The 22,357-nt window shown below is 34.1% G+C and overlaps 2 protein-coding genes and 1 pseudogene across 2 annotated transcripts; 2 read left to right on the forward strand and 1 right to left on the reverse strand.

Annotated features, from left to right (window-relative positions):
- Positions 1–4,174: 4,174 nt before the first annotated feature.
- On the forward strand, positions 4,175–4,861 carry LOC148203908 (uncharacterized; annotated as a pseudogene).
- A 5,410-nt stretch (positions 4,862–10,271) lies between these two features.
- Positions 10,272–14,530, forward strand: LOC148203909 (Major facilitator superfamily protein). Its single transcript, XM_088106672.1, has 8 exons — positions 10,272–10,490; positions 11,304–11,448; positions 11,540–11,708; positions 12,329–12,599; positions 12,891–13,156; positions 13,255–13,470; positions 13,569–13,671; positions 14,070–14,530. The coding sequence occupies exons 1-8, from the start codon at positions 10,340–10,342 to the stop codon at positions 14,126–14,128; spliced, it is 1,380 nt and encodes a 459-aa protein (XP_087962798.1). The 5' UTR covers positions 10,272–10,339; the 3' UTR covers positions 14,129–14,530.
- A 4,823-nt stretch (positions 14,531–19,353) lies between these two features.
- On the reverse strand, positions 19,354–22,073 carry LOC124837931 (uncharacterized). Its single transcript, XM_047313423.2, has 3 exons — positions 21,825–22,073; positions 20,493–20,652; positions 19,354–19,736 (listed from the first exon to the last, which is right to left on the reverse strand). Exons 1-3 carry the CDS (start codon positions 21,925–21,927, stop codon positions 19,409–19,411), a joined length of 591 nt encoding a protein of 196 aa, XP_047169379.2. The 5' UTR covers positions 21,928–22,073; the 3' UTR covers positions 19,354–19,408.
- Positions 22,074–22,357: the final 284 nt, after the last annotated feature.

Here is a 22,357-nt window from a genome sequence, read left to right on the forward strand (position 1 = left end):
AGCCAAATATTTGTATTTTCCAATTTATTGACTAAAATATTAATCATTTAAAAAGTAATAATAAAAATACCAATAAAAGATATAAATAAAATAAAAACAATCACAATGTCAATTATCAAAATAGCCTAAACTTAAACATTTTTATGTTCTCATGAAAGCTTAAAATTATAGAATTTAGAAAAACTCGTGTCAACCTATCCGAATAACTTAAGTGTAAATGATTTTTCAATCCAAATTATACAAACATAAAATTACACTTGTAACTCCAAAACTCAAGATAAGATGACATGGTTTTCGTTTTATCACTTCAATCCCTCTAATAGTATAAAAGATAATAACATGACTATTGAATTTAAAATTAGCTCACAAGAATTAATATTTCACTCTACACAAAGTGTATATCAATGATCCCTCATTAACAACATGTTATAAAATCACTTCATCAACTTTTGTCCATCATCTAAATTATACAATTCACACATTTGATAAGATCAAAAGGTTTTTCATAAGTTGTAATGAGGCTAGGCTAAAAGAAATATGATTTTTTAGGAATTCAAAAACACCATTAAACCGAAGAGAACAATCAAATGTAAATAATTCCTGCAATTTTGGGTATTTTATACATAATAATTTTCCCAAAAATATCCTTCTCATAATACAACCCTTTTTCTTAACATATATTTTGTTGGCTCTTTTTCTTTTTATGAAAAAAAAATTATGAAATTATCCAAAGTCAAATTTTTTACATACCTCAAACTTATTCAATCTCATACTATGGTAAATTGTTTATATCATATTCCAAACTAGTATGATCTCAAACAAAGAGTCTTAGGTTAGGTCTTCACATCCTTTATAGCCCATGTTAACTTCAACTTGGGTTTATTATGCTCAAAGGAGACCTAGTCTTCTTGGATTATCCTAGTAATTGCTTTCGTTGTAGGTCCCTTAGATACAAATATGTCATTAGTTGGGACTAATTCAAGTTAATTTTCAACTAGGACTGACTGTGGTTGACCTTCGATCGACCTTTGGCTGGGTATACTCAATCGATCTTTGACCTGGGCAACTCGATTGATCTTCAGTCTGGTTGATCTTTGGTTGGGATTGATTTGAGTCGATCTTTGGATGGACCGACTCGAATCGATCTTTGGTCAAGGTCGATTTAGGTTGACCATCGGTGAGGACTGTCTCGGTTAATCTTTAATCGGGACAACTCGTGCAAACCTTTGGCTTACTTTTTTACCGTCTTAGTTCTACTTAGATATACCTTGATTTTATATTTTAAATATTAAAAAAAAAATCCAATCCAAATCCAATTAAGTGAATTGAGATTTAGATTTTTGAAATAAAGAATTGATCTATTTCAAATTCATTTAAGTGGACTAGATTTAAAATTAAAAAATATAGATTTAAATTTGAGAAAAATATATTAAATTGGATCTCAAATTTTAAATATTTTTACCTATTTTATAATATGTTGTATGTTCTTTTTTTCATTTTTTTAAAGTTTTTTTTCTTCCATGTTTTCGCTCTTTTCACATTTTTTTAATTTAAGCTATATTTTATGTTTTGGGAATATAGTGAAGCACTCTTCTTTAATGAGATGATATTTTTCAATGTGATGACATATAATATTTTTATTAGCAAGTTAAATTTCATGTTCTTTTCTTATCTAAGCATGTCTTATCTTATCTGGAAAATTATTTAAAAATGTGTTTTTAATAATTATTTATCAAAGGTTAATCATATAATCACGTGAGCAAATTATGAAATAATCAATCTTAAACTCTTATAATTAGAACTGATTATTTGTGTTTGGATCACTTATACATCACAAATTATTAATTTTGGTCTAATGATAAAAGTTAGAAAAGAGGATAAGAGAAACTGTGACTTCAATTCCTCTACTAATATTTGAAAAATAAAATATTGATTCAAAAACTTGAAAAAATTTAGAAAAAAAAATAGAGATAATAGACTGCTAATATTCAAAAATATATAAATAATAATTTATAATATAGACTTTTAGTTTGACTCTTCAAAAAGTAATCTTAAACTATTATATCTCAATTATTTCTTTTTTCTTTCAAAGCATTAAATAAATTATTTCTTACTTTCTAGATTAAATATGTTTTTATCCTTAACATTTAGTGAAAATTAAAATTAGTCTCTTTTTTAAATTTTGGACTAATTTAATCTCCAAACTTTAAAAATATGAGAATTTAGTTAAAAAGATTAAATTCACACATTTTTAAAGTTTAAAGACTAAATTAGGTCAAAATTTTAAAAAGAGACTAATTCTAATTTTCACTTAAAGTTAAGGGATAAAAACATATTTAACCTAGTTGCTTTTCATATTTTGCACTCAACTTTACCACAACCCAATATATAAAAATGGGATAAAACATGAACTTTACATAGGATAAAACATGAATTATCTAATTTGTTTTGCATTGAGATAATTTCTTTAATATATTTGTTTACATTTATACTATTTCAAAAACTAATTTATATTCCTGTCCTTTCACTACTTTCCTTTATTTCTCTAATAAAAGGATAGAGTAATTGATACTTTTGTTGAAATAGTTTGTGCATTTAAGTTAGGGAACGAAAGTGGGTCCAACGCACACTATCCATTTATGCTTTTGCAGGGAATACTAGATCCGAGACCTCGCCGCTGAGAGCGTCTCTATGCTGCGGAAAAACCATAAACCACCGACACCACCTTGTATTCATCACCGTCTCATCTATCGCCACGTGTAACCCATTTATCAGTCAAGGGCGGTGATTAGAATATAACCATCAAACCGCGTTGTTCTCCTCTTCATCATCCCAAACAACCTCACCCATCCTACTCTTCACACTTCCCGTAATCACGTTACTCACTTCATCTCATCCATTTTTTTTTGCCCACTCTTCTTTTTCTAACGCTCATAAACTTTCGCATACTATTACCTAAAAACTTGTTTTTATCTATTTTCATTTCAAATACATATTCAAAATAATTAAATAGTAATTTAATATATTAAATAAATCAAATGATAATTGCAAAAGAGATCAAGCAATACAAGCAAACGAAAAAAAAAACACATAAAATGTAAGATAATGGTAAAATAAAAAACATATAATATCAAAATTTATCATATATCACATTTCATACATCATTAAACAAATATCTTAATCATGAATTTAGACCTAACCATTCGATTATAAATATAAATGTTGAGGCTAGTCATGCACGTGACATTTATTGTTTCGCAGAGTCATCACTAATAAGTTTCATCCTACCACATAAAAGGTTAGTCTGTTTCGCATCTTAGGCCATACTGGAGCACCTAGACTAGGATCTCCTCCTACTCCCACCACATGCATCACTTCTTTTTAATTAAGAATGAATAATCATTAAAGTGTCAGCATAACCTCAAAAACTGAACTTCCTATATTCATACACAACTTGGAACATCCACTTAGAATTTCTTCTTAGAAACTCTCATTCAATCTCACATTGATACATACCTTAACATCATTCATAATATTTATTAACATTTAATAAAACATATTAAATAAGTCATAAAGTATCTATCCACTAGTGCAAAATTTGTCTTTCACGTCACCCAATGGATGTCCGTCCACGAAAACACCAACATAAATAATTGACCGATGACATTTTCGTAAATAAGTTTGACTGTAAACGTCCGTTGTGGAGGGGCCCCGACGTGTATAATATTATAGACGTCGGGGCCACTCCAACGGACGTTTAAGAGGCTGAAGCAATTAACTCTTCAACTATCCCGTCAGCCTCTTAAATGTCTGTTGTGGAGGGGCCCCTCAAAAAAAATTCTTAAGGTGGATGTACCCAGTTGAAAGATACATGAAGATCTTAAAGGGATATGTCAAGAATCAGTATAGACCAGAAGCTTCAATCATAGAGCGATACATTGTAGAGGAAGCCATTGAATTTTGTTCAAGTTATATGCCATCTTGTGAACTAGTGGGTCTTCCCAAGAGCAGACATGAAGGAAAATGTGAAGGTAAGGGTGTTCGAGGTGTGAGAATTCAAAGTGTTAGCAGAAAAGAAGCTGACCAAGCTCATTTGTACGTCTTAAACAACACTGTTGATGTGATTCCTTACATTTCTGACCACGTTAATGAAATAAAGGCAACAAACCCAAGAATGAGTGAAAAATGGCATCTTAGTGAACATGTGAAAACCTTCTTACAATGGTTTAAGAAAAAGATTTATGCGACTCCACATGTTTCTGAAAGTTTATTGAGGTTATCTCGTGGACCGAACGCAGATGTCATTACATATGGTGGGTACTATATAAACAATATTTCTTTTGAGACAAAGGTAGAAGATGACAAAAGTAGAGTTCAAAATAGTGGCGTCACACTACAAGCTAAGGCTGTCCACTTTGCTAGTTCTAAAGATAAAAATCCAATCACAACATCCATGAGTTATTTTGGAATAATACAAGAAATATGGGAAGTTGATTATGTCACTTTTAGAGTCCCAGTTTTCAAGTGTAAATGGGTTGATATAAATTATGGTGTCATGACAGATGACTTTGGTTTCACATTGGTAGACTTGAACAAGATGAATTACACTGATGAACCATTTATCATGGCTAGTCAAGCAAGACAAATATTTTACGTAAATGATCCAGCGAATAAAAAATGGTCAGTGGTTTTATAAGGAAAAAACATGCATGGACATGATGATGACGATTCTCTTCATATACTTGAGACAACATTTGTTGCATCTATACCCATTGAAGACCCAATTGATGACGTTGTCGATGTCATCCAAGTAATTCGTAGTGATCACAATGAAGGGATTTGGGAGAAAACAATATCTTAATAGGTTGTGATATTTTTTGTATTGACTTTATATTTATGTTCATCATAATTGAATTATTACTAACATTGTACAATTTTTCAGGTATGTCGGCCTTAGACTCAGGATCAGGACAGACCAGAAGTGGTCGAGGCATCACACGATTGGCAGATGTGACATCCGGACGCGTTGATGGACAGAGGAGACATGTTAACATTGACCCCAGATCAGGTTAGGCATCAGGGCCAAATGCTGATAGGTTTAGGAGTTATCTGGGTAAGTTAGCAAAAAGCCATGTCTCTATCCTTCATGCAACTTGGGATGACGTCCCAGAGGTCGACAAGAACCTCTTATGGCAAGATATTCAGGTATGTTTACTTACAACACTGTTGATATACTTATTTCTTTAATCTTTTCAAATCAATAACATGTGTTTTGTTTTAAACAGCAACATTATGATATTCCAAACACAATACAAATTAGAAAGAAAGTGTTAGCGCATATAGCGATAAGATGGAGGGATTTGAAGACAAGGCTGACACGACTATATGTCTTTGGAGACAGACAACATGAAAATTCATGTCAGCAATATACCTTCACAGAGGAGGAGTGGATACAGTTTCATGCATCTAGAGAATCTGAGGAATGGAAAGTTTATTTCTTAACATCTGAAAAGTCTTTCATTGAGTTCTTTTTGATTTTACACTTATTTATATACATGGTTTCACAGGGTAAAAGGTTAGCCGCCCAAGAAAGACAACGGCTAAACGATGCACCACACTTGTTATCACGAGGTGGTTATATAAAACTGGAAAAAAAATTAGAAAGTCTAGAGCGGATGCCTTGGGACTTGAGTCGTCGAACTTAGCACCTGAACCTGCTAAGTACGAGCTGTGGAAGGCTGCTCAGACTAAATCTGATGGGAACATGACATCTTCCTCAGCTGCCTTGATCTCACAAAGAATTGTAAGTTCAAATTCTAAACATTGTTTGATTGTGTATCTATCACAACATGTCTTCTAAGTAACTTGGTTTTTTTATGTGCATGATGAGTTGGTTGAGCAGCAGACTCAGGGAACATTTGTTGGCCAAGGTAGGGACGACATTCTAACAACGGCCATTGGAAAGCCCGAGCACCCATGACGTGTACGTGGAGTTCCTGGGACGATTGGTCTTCGTGACTACTTTGGCCCTACACAGAAAACCACTCAATCAATGAGTCAGGAGGCACTAAGGCAGTTGGATCTTCAATGGGAGGAAAGACTCAACCAAAGCATGAGATCAATGGAGCAACGATTCATGAAGCAGCTACAAGAACAAAAAGAAATACAAAGAGCACTTGAAGAGAAGCTGCATTCCATGACGCAGGGCAACACGGGGCCCGCTGAAACTCCCACACCACCTCGTGTCAGCACCTAGAGGATCATGCTCTGCTGTAGAACCTAATCAGTATAGCGGTCAATATGAGTTGTTAGTTGATGGGGATCCCCCACGCATTGTGGCTGTCAGACGAGTGCTTGAGGGAGGGCAGACTATTCATGGTGTTCTCATATTACCCCACCACGTGTGTGTGACGATTGACGAGATTCGGGATCCCCAGGCTCAAGTGCCTGTACCCACTCCAGAAATTAATTTTGTGGGGGAGGCCATAAGATCATTTATAGCCGGGCCTAGAGCATTGATCATGTCACACATCGCTACTCCACAGGTATAATGTCTTTGTTATTAGTATTTTTTACGTTAAGTTTAAAAATATTTGTTGATAACTCTTTGATGAAATTCTTATCTTCAGTTCACACGTCCTCAGAAGCAGTCGATTCATGATTAAGTCATACATGAAGATGATGACATGGCTGAAGCGGAGGATGATCCTTTATCAAAGCTAATGACAAGATTACCCAGGTTGAAGAGAGCACCATTAGAACTATACTAGGATTTGAGAGTATTTGGTCTGCCCCCCATGTGCCAGTATATATCACATTGCCTGATGCATTGGAGGTGATTGGGGGAGACAGGATGTTGAATATTTCCATCATTCAACTGTGGTGCATGTAAGATAGTTAATTTTATCTTCCATATTTCTTTTTGTTTGATTCCTATAGTTTCTAACAACTTAACTTTGTTGTTTTAGGTACATGGACACAATCGTTGTAGACCAAGGTCGGTCTTCCATGTACGAATTTGTTGAACCTCAGACCATTCAACCTTCTGGTAACACACTTGAAAACAGAAAACATTATTTGCAAACATGGATGGATGAGTCAAAAAGAGACGTATACCTTGTGCCATACATTGATGGGTAGGTGTTGTTATATGTAAAAGTTCATTATTAAAGTTTCCTTAATTACTTAGTTAAATAACTATTTGTCCTTCGTGATAGGTCGCACTGGCAGCTGATGGTCATCATTCCCAAACAATGTAAAATTATATGGTTTTGTTCGTTGCACAGGAAGATGAAAAATGACTTGAGAACCATGCTTCAAGGGTAAGTGTTTCTCCAAAAATGACTTTGAATTTGATGTTCACCTTAAACTTTTATGATAAATATAGTTATGATAATTTTACTTTGTGTTTTCAATTTGTACAGAGTTATTGGTAAATCTCGGGGTCAACTAGTTCAAATTTTATATCCAAAGGTTGTAAGTCATTTATAGTTGTAATTCATTTTCTATGTTATTGAATGATCTAAATTCTGGACTATTTAGTTTGTCATTTTAGTGTAACCAGCAACAGGATTAATGGGAATGTGGCTTCTATGTCATGTGTTGGATTAAGACCATCATTTGAGCTGTGATTACAGATGACTGGAATGAGGTAATGATGCATACCTTGAATACATTACAAATCAAATTCATCTTTAAACATATATGAAACCATAATGAATCCTTCTTCAATTTTGCAGGCTTCAAGAGTACATCTCCTATACCAGAGGACACAATTAGGCAGATAAGGCAGGAGTGGACAACTTATCTTCTGCAAAGATGGAGTTAGGAACAATTTTATTTGTTGTTGAACATTGCTTAGTTTTAGTTTAAGTTTATATATTGATAGTTTTGGTATTGGATTATTTTGTACATTAAGTAGAACTTTCTTTATATGAAACGCATATATACTATACTATATTGTTCTAGGACAATTTTCTGCTTTTCAGGTGTGGTTTTAATGCAAAAATAAATTGATTTTAAAAAAAAAACGCCCAGTAGACGTCGGTTAGTGCACTGACGGACGTCTATAGACGTCTGGCAGTGCACAAACCGACGTCCAAACCCCTGATCCCTAAACAACCCGTTCAGGCATGTAGACGTCCGTGGTGGCTTCATCGGACGTCTATATAGACGTCGGGCATGACACAACGGACGTCTATATAGACGTCGGGCCTGACACACCAGACGTCTATATAGACGTCGGGCCTGACACAACGGACGTCTATATAGACGTCGGGCCTGACACAACGGACGTCTGACTAACGTCACCCACAAAGACGTCGGGTACAGGTCGGACGTCAAAAAGCCAAAAGAACAGACGTCTAAAGCCCTTTCTGCACTAGTGATCAACCCTTAAAAGAAACCACAAAAGCTAAGGAATGAAATAACAAAGAGTGAAAGCAAAAGCGCTGGTGCTGAGCAGCACATTCTCTCCACTTAACGCATAGACTTCTGCTAAGCGCCATACCCAAAGAGAAAAGACCTTTAATTTGACCTTGGTTGCTCTCCATACTTATCTAAATGATCAAAATGACATCTTAGACAATGATTTAAAAACATGTCTATAACTCAAATTAGATAACCTAAGCCAACTTGACTACAAATTACCTAAACTCACTTTTACATTTTCTAATAGATAAATGAATAATATAGGGATCTAAACCAGTTAAAAATGACCTAACAACTAACCCCAAACATTCTATTTCAGACCTATTACATTAAAATTTCACTAGTCAAAACCACTTAAATGAACCAAAAACCATACAAAGACATACTCTACTAACAACCACTAAATTCTACATCAAATTTCTCATATCTCAAAATTCAAACAAGTTTTAAATAACCTTAGGACAGACCTAAAAACTCAGTTCAACCCATTAAGCCCTTCAAAATCTCACCTATCAACACCTTTAAACCAAAACTACTTATAACTCAACCTAATTTCCACTTCTAAGCAACACTTCAATCGTATACATTTAAAATTCACAACACCAACACTCACAAGACTAATCAAGTCTAAAATAACATCATCCAAGGCATCAAGCATCAAATAGCTAATTACACTCATTCAAATGAAATTAACACTAACAAGATATTTCAATTACAACTAATTCAACATAACATACTCACAACCACCAAACATCCATATCAAATAAAATTAAAGAAAGATCATTAGTTTCCCTTACATGATTAGGAAAACTACCACGACTCTATACGGCGTATTACCCTGACTCGGGTGAAGGAACTCTAAAAACGCCTACAAACCATAAAGTCGTGATAAAAGAAAGTCCTTAGGACCTCTGGTAACCAAGGAGCTAGAAAAAGAGAGTAGATGACACATGCGAAGAAACTTATATGTATATGCCTTAAATTAAGGCTTAGAGAAAAATGAGTAGAAACTTACTTGCTCTATAAGGAAAACTGGTGGGTAGATAATGAATAACTCAGTGTCGTGATCTCTCACTTCCTGATCGTCAAACACATGAATAAATATTCATAAATCTTAAAGAGAAAAGTAAGAAAAACTCAAAGAATGAGTTTTAAAGAGATAATGAGTGTTTTAAATAGTGAGCGTTTTAGATAATGAGATGTTTTTATGAACTTTTATTTATATTATTGAATTATTTTAACATTAAAATACTTGATCTCTTTATTTTAAAATATTTATTTATAATTCTCTATTTTCTATATTCTTATTTAATATATTACACTAACTACAATACTTTTAATTATTATTAATACTATTTAATCATAATTAACTTATGAAATAATATTGTGATAAATTAAGAAAATAAAATACACCCATAAATTGAATGGTGTTTTTTACACCAATGACTGCTAAGGTTAAACTTAGCTAATAATATTGTTAAAAAAGCTACACTATCGTTGGATGATAATATTAGTAAGCTTAACTTGGATAGTGGTTCATGGTTAAATGGTAAGATAAATTTGTTTTATAATATCTTGATATATAAGATTTACTTAGAATTACTTATAAAATGAAAGTATCTTGTTTTTTGTAAAATAAAAAATAAGCAGGTCGAACAACTAAAAAAAGGATTGGACGTGACAGTGTTTTATTTTTGCATGTGGAAAGCAAATGGATTACCGGGGAGTGGCAGTATCATAAAGGCAAAACCGGTTTAATCAGTTTCCTGAAGGTGGAGTGGCTGCAGCGGATAAAAGCAGCATTTAGAGGCATATATATAACCCTCCCTGGCTTGGTTCCTCTCTCACTGAACTCGCACAGGAAGAGAAAGAGAAAGAGAAAGACAGAGAAATCGTTGGGTGAGTGAAAATGGAGTTGTTCTTCTACGCGGTGTTTGGTGGTTTGGCCGCGGTTGTGGCAGCTCTGGAACTGAGCAAGAGCAACAAAGACCGAATCAACACATCTTCAGCATTCAATTCCTTCAAGAACAACTACCTTCTTGTCTATTCCCTCATGATGGGTACAGATCTCTCTCCATCTCTTTAGATCTCGCTCGATCTCTTCCTTCGCTTCTCTCATTCCGCTTGATCTGCCTCTTCCTTCTTTCATTTCTCTATTCCAATACCTTCAATGCTCGCCCTATTATTTTGTTTTTTTCTCTCGCCATAATTTTCCTTTTATTTTTTCGTCACGGAATATTAATTATCACCGAAATTATAATTGAATCAAGGACGCCATTGTTTGTTTGTTATTACCTTGCGTCCTGTTATTTGTGAAATTGATTGTAGCGAGAAATCGAAAGCGTTTCAGGCGGATCCTGACGATTAGAGTCTCTGATTGTAGTGACGTGTCAGTTCTGGAAATTGTGATTTCTTTTTCTTTTTTCTTTCTTTCTTTTTTTGTTAATAGTGCATTTCTACACTGTGCATTGCATTACACTTTGTGTTTTACTCCGCTCGTTGTCTTATTTAAACTTGGCTTTCTGATTGGAATGATGTTAGATGAGATGGTATTTAAAAGGACATTTTAATTTAGTTAAGTTGTCTATCTCTTAAAGTGGTTGATTTATTGAATTTATTTTAGTTTATATGTTTGCTGATCTTAATTACGTTTTTTCGTCATTGAGACTGAGGAGAATGGTTTTGGTGATTGGGAAATTGAAAATGCACAAATCTGAAATTTATTATCAGAGGTAGCTCTCTTTGTCGGTTGTTTGTGTATGACTGCAACTTCTACATGTGATCGTGCTATTTTTTAAAATATCAAGTTGGGATTGGAGTTGCTTGTTTTAGTTTTATGGAAATCTAATGGGTTGCCGTTTCTATGGTTAAAGCTGGAGATTGGCTACAAGGTCCATATGTGTACTACCTTTATAGTACATATGGATATGGGAAAGGTGAGATCGGACAACTCTTCATTGCTGGTTTTGGGTCTTCCATGCTCTTTGGAACAATTGTTGGATCTCTGGCTGACAAACAGTGAGATGACTTTTCTGTTTATTATTATATCTTGCTGCGCACCTGTCATAGATTTTTTTTCAGTGTCTCATGCATCTTATCCTGAAATCAGAGGCCGAAAGAGGGCTTGTGTGACTTACTGCATAACCTACATTTTGAGCTGCATCACCAAGCATTCTCCTCAATACAAGGTCCTGATGTTGGGTCGTATTTTGGGAGGCATTGCTACTTCACTTCTGTTTTCAGCATTTGAATCGTGGCTTGTTGCTGAGCACTTCAAGGTGAGGAATAAATAATTGTTTGATTTAAAGCTTATATGCTCTATACTAAGAATATTTTCTCGGGAGATATTGATATAAGACATTGAGAAAGTGCACTTCACTACTGCCTTCATATATGGTTTTAGATTTATGTCTATTTGCAGGGTGTATCTGACTTGAATTATACAATGTAATTGAACTGCCACGGGCTCAAGAGCCGGGTTTATGTCCTCGTAATGATAATTTAGCTCGATTATTTTGGACTGTAATTCCAAATTGGGCTAGTCTTGTATGTAGTTGCATGACTTCTTAAGATGTTACTCTTTAAGAGTCTAAACACTACTCAAAATTTTGCACCTAAAAATTTCAAAAGTAGTTAGAAAAGTGTATCGTTATGTCTATGTTTAGAGTAAGTGTCTTGGTTCAGTAAATCATGTAAATATATCAATAGAGAAAATTGCATTTTGGTATTTGGATTCATTAAATGGATATTAAATTAAGTTCACGGTGTATACTTGAGATAGTTTTCAGCATACGCTTCTCGTTAATATGGTTTTTTATTTTGTCTTGACATCCATTTTGTTACGTTGTGTATTTATGATTCTGAATGTTCTCTGTTTTTTTTAACTTTAATTTGTCAGAGGGGCTTTGACCAACAATGGCTATCATTAACATTCTCAAAGGCTATATTTCTTGGAAATGGCCTTGTTGCTATTTTGTCTGGTCTGTTTGGAAACGTCCTTGTTGATACATTGGCTCTTGGACCTGTGGCCCCCTTTGATGCTGCTTCATGTTTTCTTGCTATTGGTATGGCCATCATACTATCTTCATGGACGGAAAATTTTGGGGATCCTTCCGAGAGCAAGGACTTGCTTACCCAATTCAGGGGTGCTGCTGTTGCCATTGCTTCAGGTAGATTCCTTACCTTCATTTATTTTCTCGTTGTTTTTATGCAATGGTTTGATACAGTAAAGTTGAACTCCGAAACTCTTTACCCGTCATATTAATCTATATATCAGTTTACATGTAAAAAACTTGTACTTCATTGTAACCAATAGTAGCTGTAAACTTTTTCTCCAAACTATATAATAGGTGTTATTTAAGCTCCCTTAAATGAAACTGATCCAGCAAAGTGATACTTTCGTATTTCTTATTCTGTTATTATTTATTTTATTCAACTCATCTTGTATTCTTTGTTCTCAGATGAAAAAATTGCCTTGCTGGGTGCCATACAGTCTCTCTTTGAAGGTTCAATGTACACCTTTGTGTTTCTATGGACTCCTGCATTGAGCCCAAACGATGAAGAGATTCCCCATGGTTTTATTTTTGCAACTTTCATGTTGGCTTCAATGTTGGGAAGCTCACTTGCATCCAGGTTGATGGCCCGGTCTGCACTCCGAGTAGAGAGCTATATGCAAATTGTTTTTGCAGTTTCTTCTGCTGCTCTGATGCTCCCAATTTTGACCACTGTATGCTATTCTTCCAATATACTCCTCTCATTCCCCTAGTATTCTGATTAACATCTCACACCATTTTTCTATATATTGTCTTTGTTATTGTGTAACAGTTCTTGGTAGTTCCTACTGGGGTGAAAGGTGGAAACATCTCATTCACTGGCTGCATTCAACTTCTTGGCTTCTGTGCTTTTGAGAGTTGTGTTGGCATATTCTGGCCATCCATTATGAAGATGAGATCTCAATACATTCCCGAGGAGGCCAGGAGCACCATCATGAACTTTTTCCGCATTCCTCTGAACATTTTTGTGTGTGTCGTGCTGTACAATGTATGTTACACAATCTTCTACTTTAATACAATGCGTTATCTTAATAGTATCATAATTTTTTATTTGTTTTTGACTGATTGTGTATTTTCTCTGTGCAGGTTGATGCATTCCCCATCACTGTTATGTTTGGCATGTGCTCAATTTTCCTTTTGGTGGCTTGCATCTTGCAAAGGCGACTGATGGCGATTTCAGATAAGCCAAGTAAGACCCTTACACAAATTATCAATTATCTGCTGCTTAAGTTGATTTAGAAATAGGATTGGGATGGGCAGAAACCTTATTTAAACTAATTGGTTGTGTTTTAAATTTATCCCATCTGGGAACTACTGGTATAGCTTTGGTTTATTATTCCTTCCTAAGGTTGTTCTTGTAGTCTCTGACAGTTCAGCAAAGCCAAACAATTTCTCGGCTGTAAGATGTGATATTGATTCCTATTTTGGTTAACTTGGGAAGCTTCTTTTATCTGGAAAAGGATTAATTCACGTGCTATCCCTCCTTTTCTTTTATAGGAATCCAATACTAGAGCTGTGTGTCATTTGGCATGACCCTATAAAAATAAACGTTCTTACTTTTGCTGGGATTATTTTTGTTTGAAACAGAAGCAACAGATTGGCAACTGAAGGATAGGGACGGCGAGTCTGAACCATTGAACATTTAACTGGTTTTTGCCCGAGTTTTGCGAAGTCACTGAACTTAAGCTACGTGAGTCTTACTAATGCATTTTTCTGTCTACGACTGTGTACGATGCAATCTGAGTGAAGGTAAAACTGATGCTCACAAAGAGAAGAAATTGAAGCAAAAAGCAGAAAAGGACAAGAGGAGCAATTTTTTAAGTGTTTTTAGTATAAATATCGTAGTGCATTAGATTTCTATTGGCTATTATTACTTAAGGAGAAATCTCCGTTTTGGTAGTTCTGATGGTATTCTTTTGGGGGGCAGTATCTAAGTTTGTCCCGTTGGGAATAGTATATATGCCATACTATTTCTTTCTATATCTTTTTATTTTGTAATGAAAAATCGCACTCCATTCAATTAATGCATCTCCTTTTATCTTCCCTTACCAACGCCTACAACTATCACCATTATGCGCACCATTTTAAAGATGTAATGACAAAGGTCAAAAGGCAAAAATATCTCTGAAAGTATTATTATACCGAAAGTTTCTTTTCTATAAGGAAAGAAGGTTACCACACCATAACAAGTCAGAAAAACAAAATGTAACAAACCTTTTTTTTCCCTCTCATTTACATAATTATTTCTACCTCACACATAATCTTTTTATATGGAAATTGACTCTTCTCATAATTATACCTGTACATTTCTCCTTAAGACTGAAATCAAGATAAGTGTTTTGCACGTAAGAAAGATCCTTCCAAGTAGCATGTTGATTAATATTGTTCTAATGTACCAAAATCTGAGAAATATGTTGGCTGCGTGCAAATTCTCATGCTGTTGTAATATAAGATCCCCTTTCGAAAAAGTGAAATATATGATTTTTTTATGAACATCGTGGCAAGGTTTCAACTACGACACATGAAAAACAGGATAAATTTGAGTAGTTGAAGGCAACAACATCTTGTAAGCCACCAGACCAATACATTGGATAATAGGGAAAAAACCAAAGTATCACATACTCAATTTCGAAGTTTGTCTATAAGGTTGGAGCTTAACCAACATCATATCTCTCACTTTGAATTTCATATGACGTCTCCTCTTATTTGTTTGGTTCTTCATATACTGTTGTTGGGCTTTATGCAAATTGTCTTTTAATTGATGTAGAACATCATCACGTTGTTGCAACAATTCTTGCAAAGTAAAAGGATCCTTTGAATCTGTAACATGCTTATCAATCTTAGGAGAATCTCGACCATAAACTACTTTGAATGGCGTCATACCCATATTGAGGTGGTACGAAGTATTATACTAAAAGTATGCCCAAGGTAACAATTTCAGCCACATCTTTGGATTGTCATAAGCAAAACAACGTAAATACATTTCTAAAAAAAATTAACAACTTCATATTGATATAAGATTGAGGATGGTATGCAATGCTCATGGCTAAAAAAGTGTCACTCAACTGGAAGAGTTGTTTCAAGAATTGACTCATAAAAACTGTTTTTATTATATACAATAAACATAAGAAATCCATGCAATTTCACCACTTTTTGCATGAACAATTAAACTACTTGCACACTAGTGTAATATGCTTTTAAAGGAGCAAAAGGACATACTTAGAAAGTCTATCAACCACTAACATGATCATTGTAAAACCACAAGCATTGAGTAGCCCGTGATGAAATCCATCGCGATATCATCCCATATCTGTGTTGGAATGGAAAGATGATGCAATAAGCTGGAAGGTAGTGTATTAGAAGACTTAGTCTGTTGACAAATGAGACATTGTTTAACAAAATCAGTTATGTCTTTATGCAGACCTTGTTAGTGAAGTTGTGTAGCAATCCGAGATACATTTCTTGCAACACCCTGAGTGTCTGCCAAGTGGAGAAGAATGAAATTCATATAATATGTGTTGAGTCAAGTCACGATTCCTAGGAATAACTAGTCTACCATTCCAGTATAACAATTCATAATGTATGGAATAATTAGGGTCAGGAGGGGTATCCTTGTGACATAACTCATGAATGTTGTTTAATTCCGTATTTGTTGCAATCGTGGCACATAATATAGGTAGAATTGCAAAGTTTGGTTGAGACCATGCCATGAAAAAGGATCCAAACAAAGCATTTGCTGCCAAATTGTCCTTCGGTTTGTACTCGATAGTAAAGTCGTAGCCTAACAACTTATGCAACAAAGACTGTTGTTCATACGTTTGTAATGACTGCTGGTTAAGGCTCCTGAGACTCTTTTAACTTGTCCTAATTAAGAACTTGTGCCCCAGAAGGTAATGTTTGAATTTTTCTATCGCTTCAGTGATGACATATAATTCCCGCCTATAAGATGATTGTTTCTGAAGTCTGGGGTTTAATTTCTTCGAAAAGACAACAAATGGATGATTGTTTTGACTAAGCACGACTTCTATACCAGTCCTTGATGCATCTGTTTCTAATACAAAAGCCATAGAAAAATCTAGAATAACGAATACTGGAGCCTAAGTTAAAGCGAATTTGAGTGTTTCAAAAGTTGTAGTAACAACAACATCCCATTTAAAGTTGTCTTTCTTGAGCAAATTTGTCAAAGGAGATGCAATAGATGCATAACCCTTGATATACTTCCTATAATAACCCGTAAGACCCAAAAATCCCCTTAATTGCTTGACCTGAAACAGTGTATCCTAAGTATTCCACTTGAGTAAGACCAAATGAACACTTAGATAACTTGGCAAGCAATTTGTGCTTCCCTAGTACTTACAAGACAACTTCTACTTGTTGTAAATGAGAATACCATGTTGGACTATATACTAGTACGTCGTAAAAAAAAACCAACATAGATTTCCTCAACATATCTTGAAAGGTTTCATTGATCAAGCACTAGAGTGTAGCTAAAGCATTCGTCAACCCAAATGACATTACAAGCCATTCATAGTGCTCATCATGTGTTCTGAATGTTGTCTTATATCGGTCTTCCTTTTTAAACAAGATTTGATGATAGCCAAACTAGAGATCAAGCTTAGAAAAATATTGAGTCCCAAATAACTCATCAATTAACTCATCGACAGTGGGAATGGGAAAATTGTCTTTAATGGTTATGGAATTTAAGGCTCGGTAGTCGGATACAAAATCTCCAAGTACCATCTTTCTTCTTAACTAATATAATTGATGAAGAGAAGGGGCTACTATTGGGCATTATAATGCCTTTTTCTAACATCTCTCTGACCATCTTCTCAATTTATTCCTTTTGACTGTGAGGGTATCTATAGGGTCTAACCTTAATAGGACTAGCTCTTGTAATCAAAGGAATATAATGATCGTTTGATTTACTAGGAGGAAGACCAGTAGGAACCGCAAAAACATCATGACAGGTATGCAAAAGTAATGCTAATTTAGGGTCCAAATTCTCAGGTAATTGCAGCCCGTGATCAACAATACAATGAGGTTGCTAAAATTGTAGTGTAAATAGTTCAATATGGCACGAGTCCTTTGAAATCTCCAAAGATGATGTATTGGGCTAGAGTCGGAAGTTGTGGTTTATCACCATGAAGTGTAATAAAAGTTACCTTCCACAAAGAACTTCAATGTCAAAGCCCTGTAGTAAAAATTATGGGGCCCAAAGTAGCTAACTAATCTGCCCTTATGACCAAATCTGCACTCGAGATTGACAATAAGTAAATTGGTAGTTTTAAAGAGTGCCCTTGGATCTAGACGTCAACTACCCTCACCCTATCGTCCATAGTTAAGGAATTTCCTTTATCGACTAAGACTTGAAATCTAGTAGTGTGTTCAATAACTAATTTCAAACAATAGGCAAGCTACGATTGCAAGAAGTTATCTGAACTATCATTATCAAGTAGTACTTGAATGGTGACCCATTGATAGTACCTTGAAATCGCATAGTACCAATGTTTGAGGCTCCTTTGAGAGCATTAAAAAAAAGGTGATGATCGTGGTTTAATGATTGCATGAGAGGAATATTGACTACATCAGGTGGTTCAGGTACCAGTTTGAAGTCCTCATATTCCTCTAGTTGTAACAACAAATATTGTTTATTGGGACTTCTATGGCTGGTCGAAAATTTCTCATCACAAGATAAACATAATCCCTTCTCCTGGCACTATTGCATTTATGTAGACATTTTTTAACATTGGCAAACTTAATTGATTAGGTTAGGCTCTCAAAATGAGTAGAATATTCCATATGTTGAGATTCCATCACTTCTAAAATTCACTTGACATCTGAGACAACTCTTTCAAATGAGTGATTTCAACCATGAATGAAAGTGAAGAATGAAAGCACCAATGTAATGACAAAGATAAAAAGACAAAGTATCATTTAAGAGAAAAACTATGAAAAGACAAAGCATCATTTAAGAGAAAAACTATGAAAGTATTATTATACTAAAAGTTTCTTTTCCCGTATGAAAGAAGGTTACTGCACCATGATAATAACTACATAAACAAATAAGAGAAAAACATAATGTAACAAACATTCTCCTCCTTGTTTTTTTTTTTCACTCTCAAATTTATATAACTATTTTCACCTCATACATAATTTTTCATATGAATATTGGTCCTTCTCATCTTTGCACTTTTTCTATTATCCACAATTATAAGATTATTTGTTACTTGTTCATTCTTTGTAACAAAATTATTCTCCTCTAGTTTCTTTTCTTGAATTGCCATTAAGCTATTACTACTTGTGACAAAAGATTATCAGAGATTATTATTTTAGATAGACTTACGAATGATTTTGTATGTATCTTGATAAAATACATTTTCTTCGAGTCCATGATACCATACCATAAAATGAATTGCACAATTAATATAAGATTGATGGGAAAGGATTTGCGTAGCCTCAAACTTTTTAATCCTTTCCCGTCACAAACCGCGTTCCATCGTGCTTTTCATCAACTTTACTTTCAAATAAATTTATTATATTTAAATGTTTTTATTTTTAAGCAAGTTTATTAATTATGTAGTGACCAAACTATTTAAATCAATACAAAATGTCACTTTCTATTACTTTTTGGATCAACATTAATTTTATATAAAAACATAGCATTTATATATATATTTTTTAAAATTAACTCGTGCCATACTTAATAATTTTCATCATTTCTGTGATGAACCTGAACACAGTCCAACTCTTTTAATAAAATTTAGTAATTTCAATTATAAAATAGTAGCTTTAGCTTGTTCCATATTGATCGCAGCGCTGGGTAGAGAGGCAAAATGATAGAAGCAATGAAGGTCCTCATAATTCTCATGACTTATATGAAAAGGCTAAATTATTGAAATAACTGAATACATTGTTTGATAAGTATATTATATATACATGAAATAATGGTTAGGTACAAAGAAGTTTTCCAGTGAAGTTGAGTGGTGGATTGAATGGTAGAGACTATCACTGACACGGCTACGTTTGGCTTCTGCAGAAGCAACTTCCAAATCTCCTATGAAAAAAAGGATTTTGTCCAAAATTCCACGACATGATCTCTCTTCAGCTAGACAGCTTTCTCCATTGAATTCAATTTCTGAATGGAAGCTTTGAGCAGTTTCTTTTTCCTGATTTTTTCTTGAACCCAGATGTCTCTGTATCTCTCCTTGGTGAACAAGATAGTAGTCACTGCCTTCTCTAATAATCTTCAAACCCCTATTTTATCAAACATCAAATAAAGTATTTCCCTTCATATCAGAAGTCTTATCATTGTTGCAAAAGCTGAGATCAATATTCATGTCTCAACTCAAATCCAAAACAGTTTTGAGACAAAAATTGGTTTTTGTTGAATACTACTGATTCATGTTAGAGCCTAAACTAGTTCTAGGTAGGAGGAATTCGATACATCAATGTTTTAGTTGCAAATATAACCAATAATTTTAAAATCAAACCGCTAAAAAAAGTATTGGTTTAGTGTTTAATGGTCAAACACTCATTCTTAATAAAATAATTGCAACAATTAAAGGGCACATAAGTTATCCCAAAGAAACAAAATACTGTAAATTTATAACATTAAAAACTAAATTGAGTTCTTTCTTTAATTAAAATCAATTTATACTGAATATATAAAAGTTCTTTCAAAATAAGTACATTTTAATATACAGTGAATATAAAAGATGGTTTCAAAATAATTTTTGTCATATTTTAAGCAAAAGGATTAAGACAACGTAGTATTAAGCTATTCTATTAAGTCTACTTTTCTGATTCTTGGACCAATTTTTTCTGAAAGTAAATTTGTGGTTTAAAACCATTCATCGAGAACGATTTATCTGTTTCCCAATCAAATCAATTAGCATTTCAAAACATGTTATTAGCAGTGTTATTGTTGAAAAGATTATAATGCATGTGATTAAGCAAGGAGAAAACAAAAGCTCCTCTGACCATCAAAAGATGAAAAATTAGAAAACTCACACTCCAATTCGATCACAACGATCTTGCACCTCATATACATCTTTCCATGATTTTGAGCCAATAGGAGCATAAAAAGCAGAATGATCTTCTCCCCATCTCTCTCTAAAAAGGTTACACCATAGATCATTGTCTGAGCCCACCAGCTTCCACTTCCTACACACTGCACAAGTGCTGCAACTTGTTTAGTTCAACCCTTATTCAAACAAGCTAATATAATTCTCAATTAAGAACTTTAACAAGTTTAAACTAATTAAAACTTGTATTATCTGGAAATTTAAACAGCATTAGGAAGCCACACATCTTCCCTACTCCACAATGTTTTTGTGATGAGCCTATGCCAAAAACTTTTGAGTGGAGTCAATTGTATTTGTGCAATAAGTGGTAGGCATCAAATGTTTGGTGAAGCTTAAAATCAAATTATCTTTTTATCACTTATCAAAACGACAATTTCAAGTGGCAAAATTTGGCCAAGCTCCAGATGTTGTCGAAGGGAGCTGTGTAAATGATTTATGTTTCTTGAAAAGTATGGTCACTGTTAGAACACGGCCAAGGGAACACAAATAACATATCTCACTGTTTCAAAGTGTAGGGAAGTTTCACACACACATACACATAGATCCGGCCACCTGCCCATGGATCTGATACTATCTGTAGAGAGAGACAACACACACATACACATAGATCCACGCTGATAAGATATTGTCCGCTTTGGGTCAGGCCCTTACAGATTTGCTTTTTGCTTTTGGTACCACTCTAAAAGGCCTCTTATCAATTGGAGGTATCTATAAACTCATGTTCTTCGGGAACCTTTACCAGGTAACTAATATAAGATTACTGGTTGCAGGCTGAGCAACAAGTGACAAAGGTTGCAGCCTTTATTGGTTATTTTCCCTAAATGAAACTACACAAAACGAAATTATTTTCCTGATTTTATTTTGATATGATCTGCAATAGTCACTGAGTTGCCTTCCACCTTTTGTTTCTGATGGAAAAGATCCTCAATTCAAACATTAAAGAAAGGAAGAGCCAGTAGTTGACCTGATTCAGGGAAAACTGAACAAACAAATCCACCGAATTTAGGGGATCATATTCATCTCATGATCACTTCAATCTCAGATCCAATTCGGTGGAAAACATAACAGATTATCCAAGCCAATCAATATGAAAATTGAATCAGACAAATTGAAGAAAGTCAATTCAGATAAAATGGAAGACACTGCTGTTTTGAAACTTGGAGATCAATTGCAACACCAATTGGATTGGAAAAAAAAATAACTTTTGCAAAGAGATAAGAACGTAAAAATGAAAAAACAGTGAGTGGGTGAGGCTGACCTTGTTGAGCAACAGAAAGATGGTAGTAATCCAAGAGACCGAATATCTTCGTACATATTTCCACAGGCAACCTCTCCATTTTCGACAACTTGAAAATAATCATAAACTCACATAATTCTTCCAAATAACACTCACGAGTTTCGTTTCCTTGGATTCTGTCTGTGCAATCATAATACTAACAAAACATTCATTTTTGTTGTTTTTTGTTAGTTGCTTCTAGTAGGAGGAATGCAAGAATCCACAACAGCTTTGCTTATTTTATAATATAATATTATTATTACATTATTTTCGCGCGTAGGTATATGTTGGTGCATGCTAGCTACTCGCTCTGTCAACCATTCATTCAAGAGATCGCGTCCTACCGCTTTTATAATTATTCTTTATACAACTTTTTTTTGCTGCGATTCTTTAAGAGTTTAATAGTGTAAAAAAATTATACAGTAAATTAATTAATGAAAATTAGTAATATTTTTTTTATATCCAGTACATATTTAATCCTAAACTAATTTAATTATTTACAAGTTGATGTTAGT

This window comes from Vigna umbellata, chromosome 2, assembly GCF_029865625.1.
Source record: "Vigna umbellata cultivar VRB3 chromosome 2, Vumbellata_1.0, whole genome shotgun sequence".
Classification (NCBI taxonomy): domain Eukaryota; kingdom Viridiplantae; phylum Streptophyta; class Magnoliopsida; order Fabales; family Fabaceae; genus Vigna; species Vigna umbellata.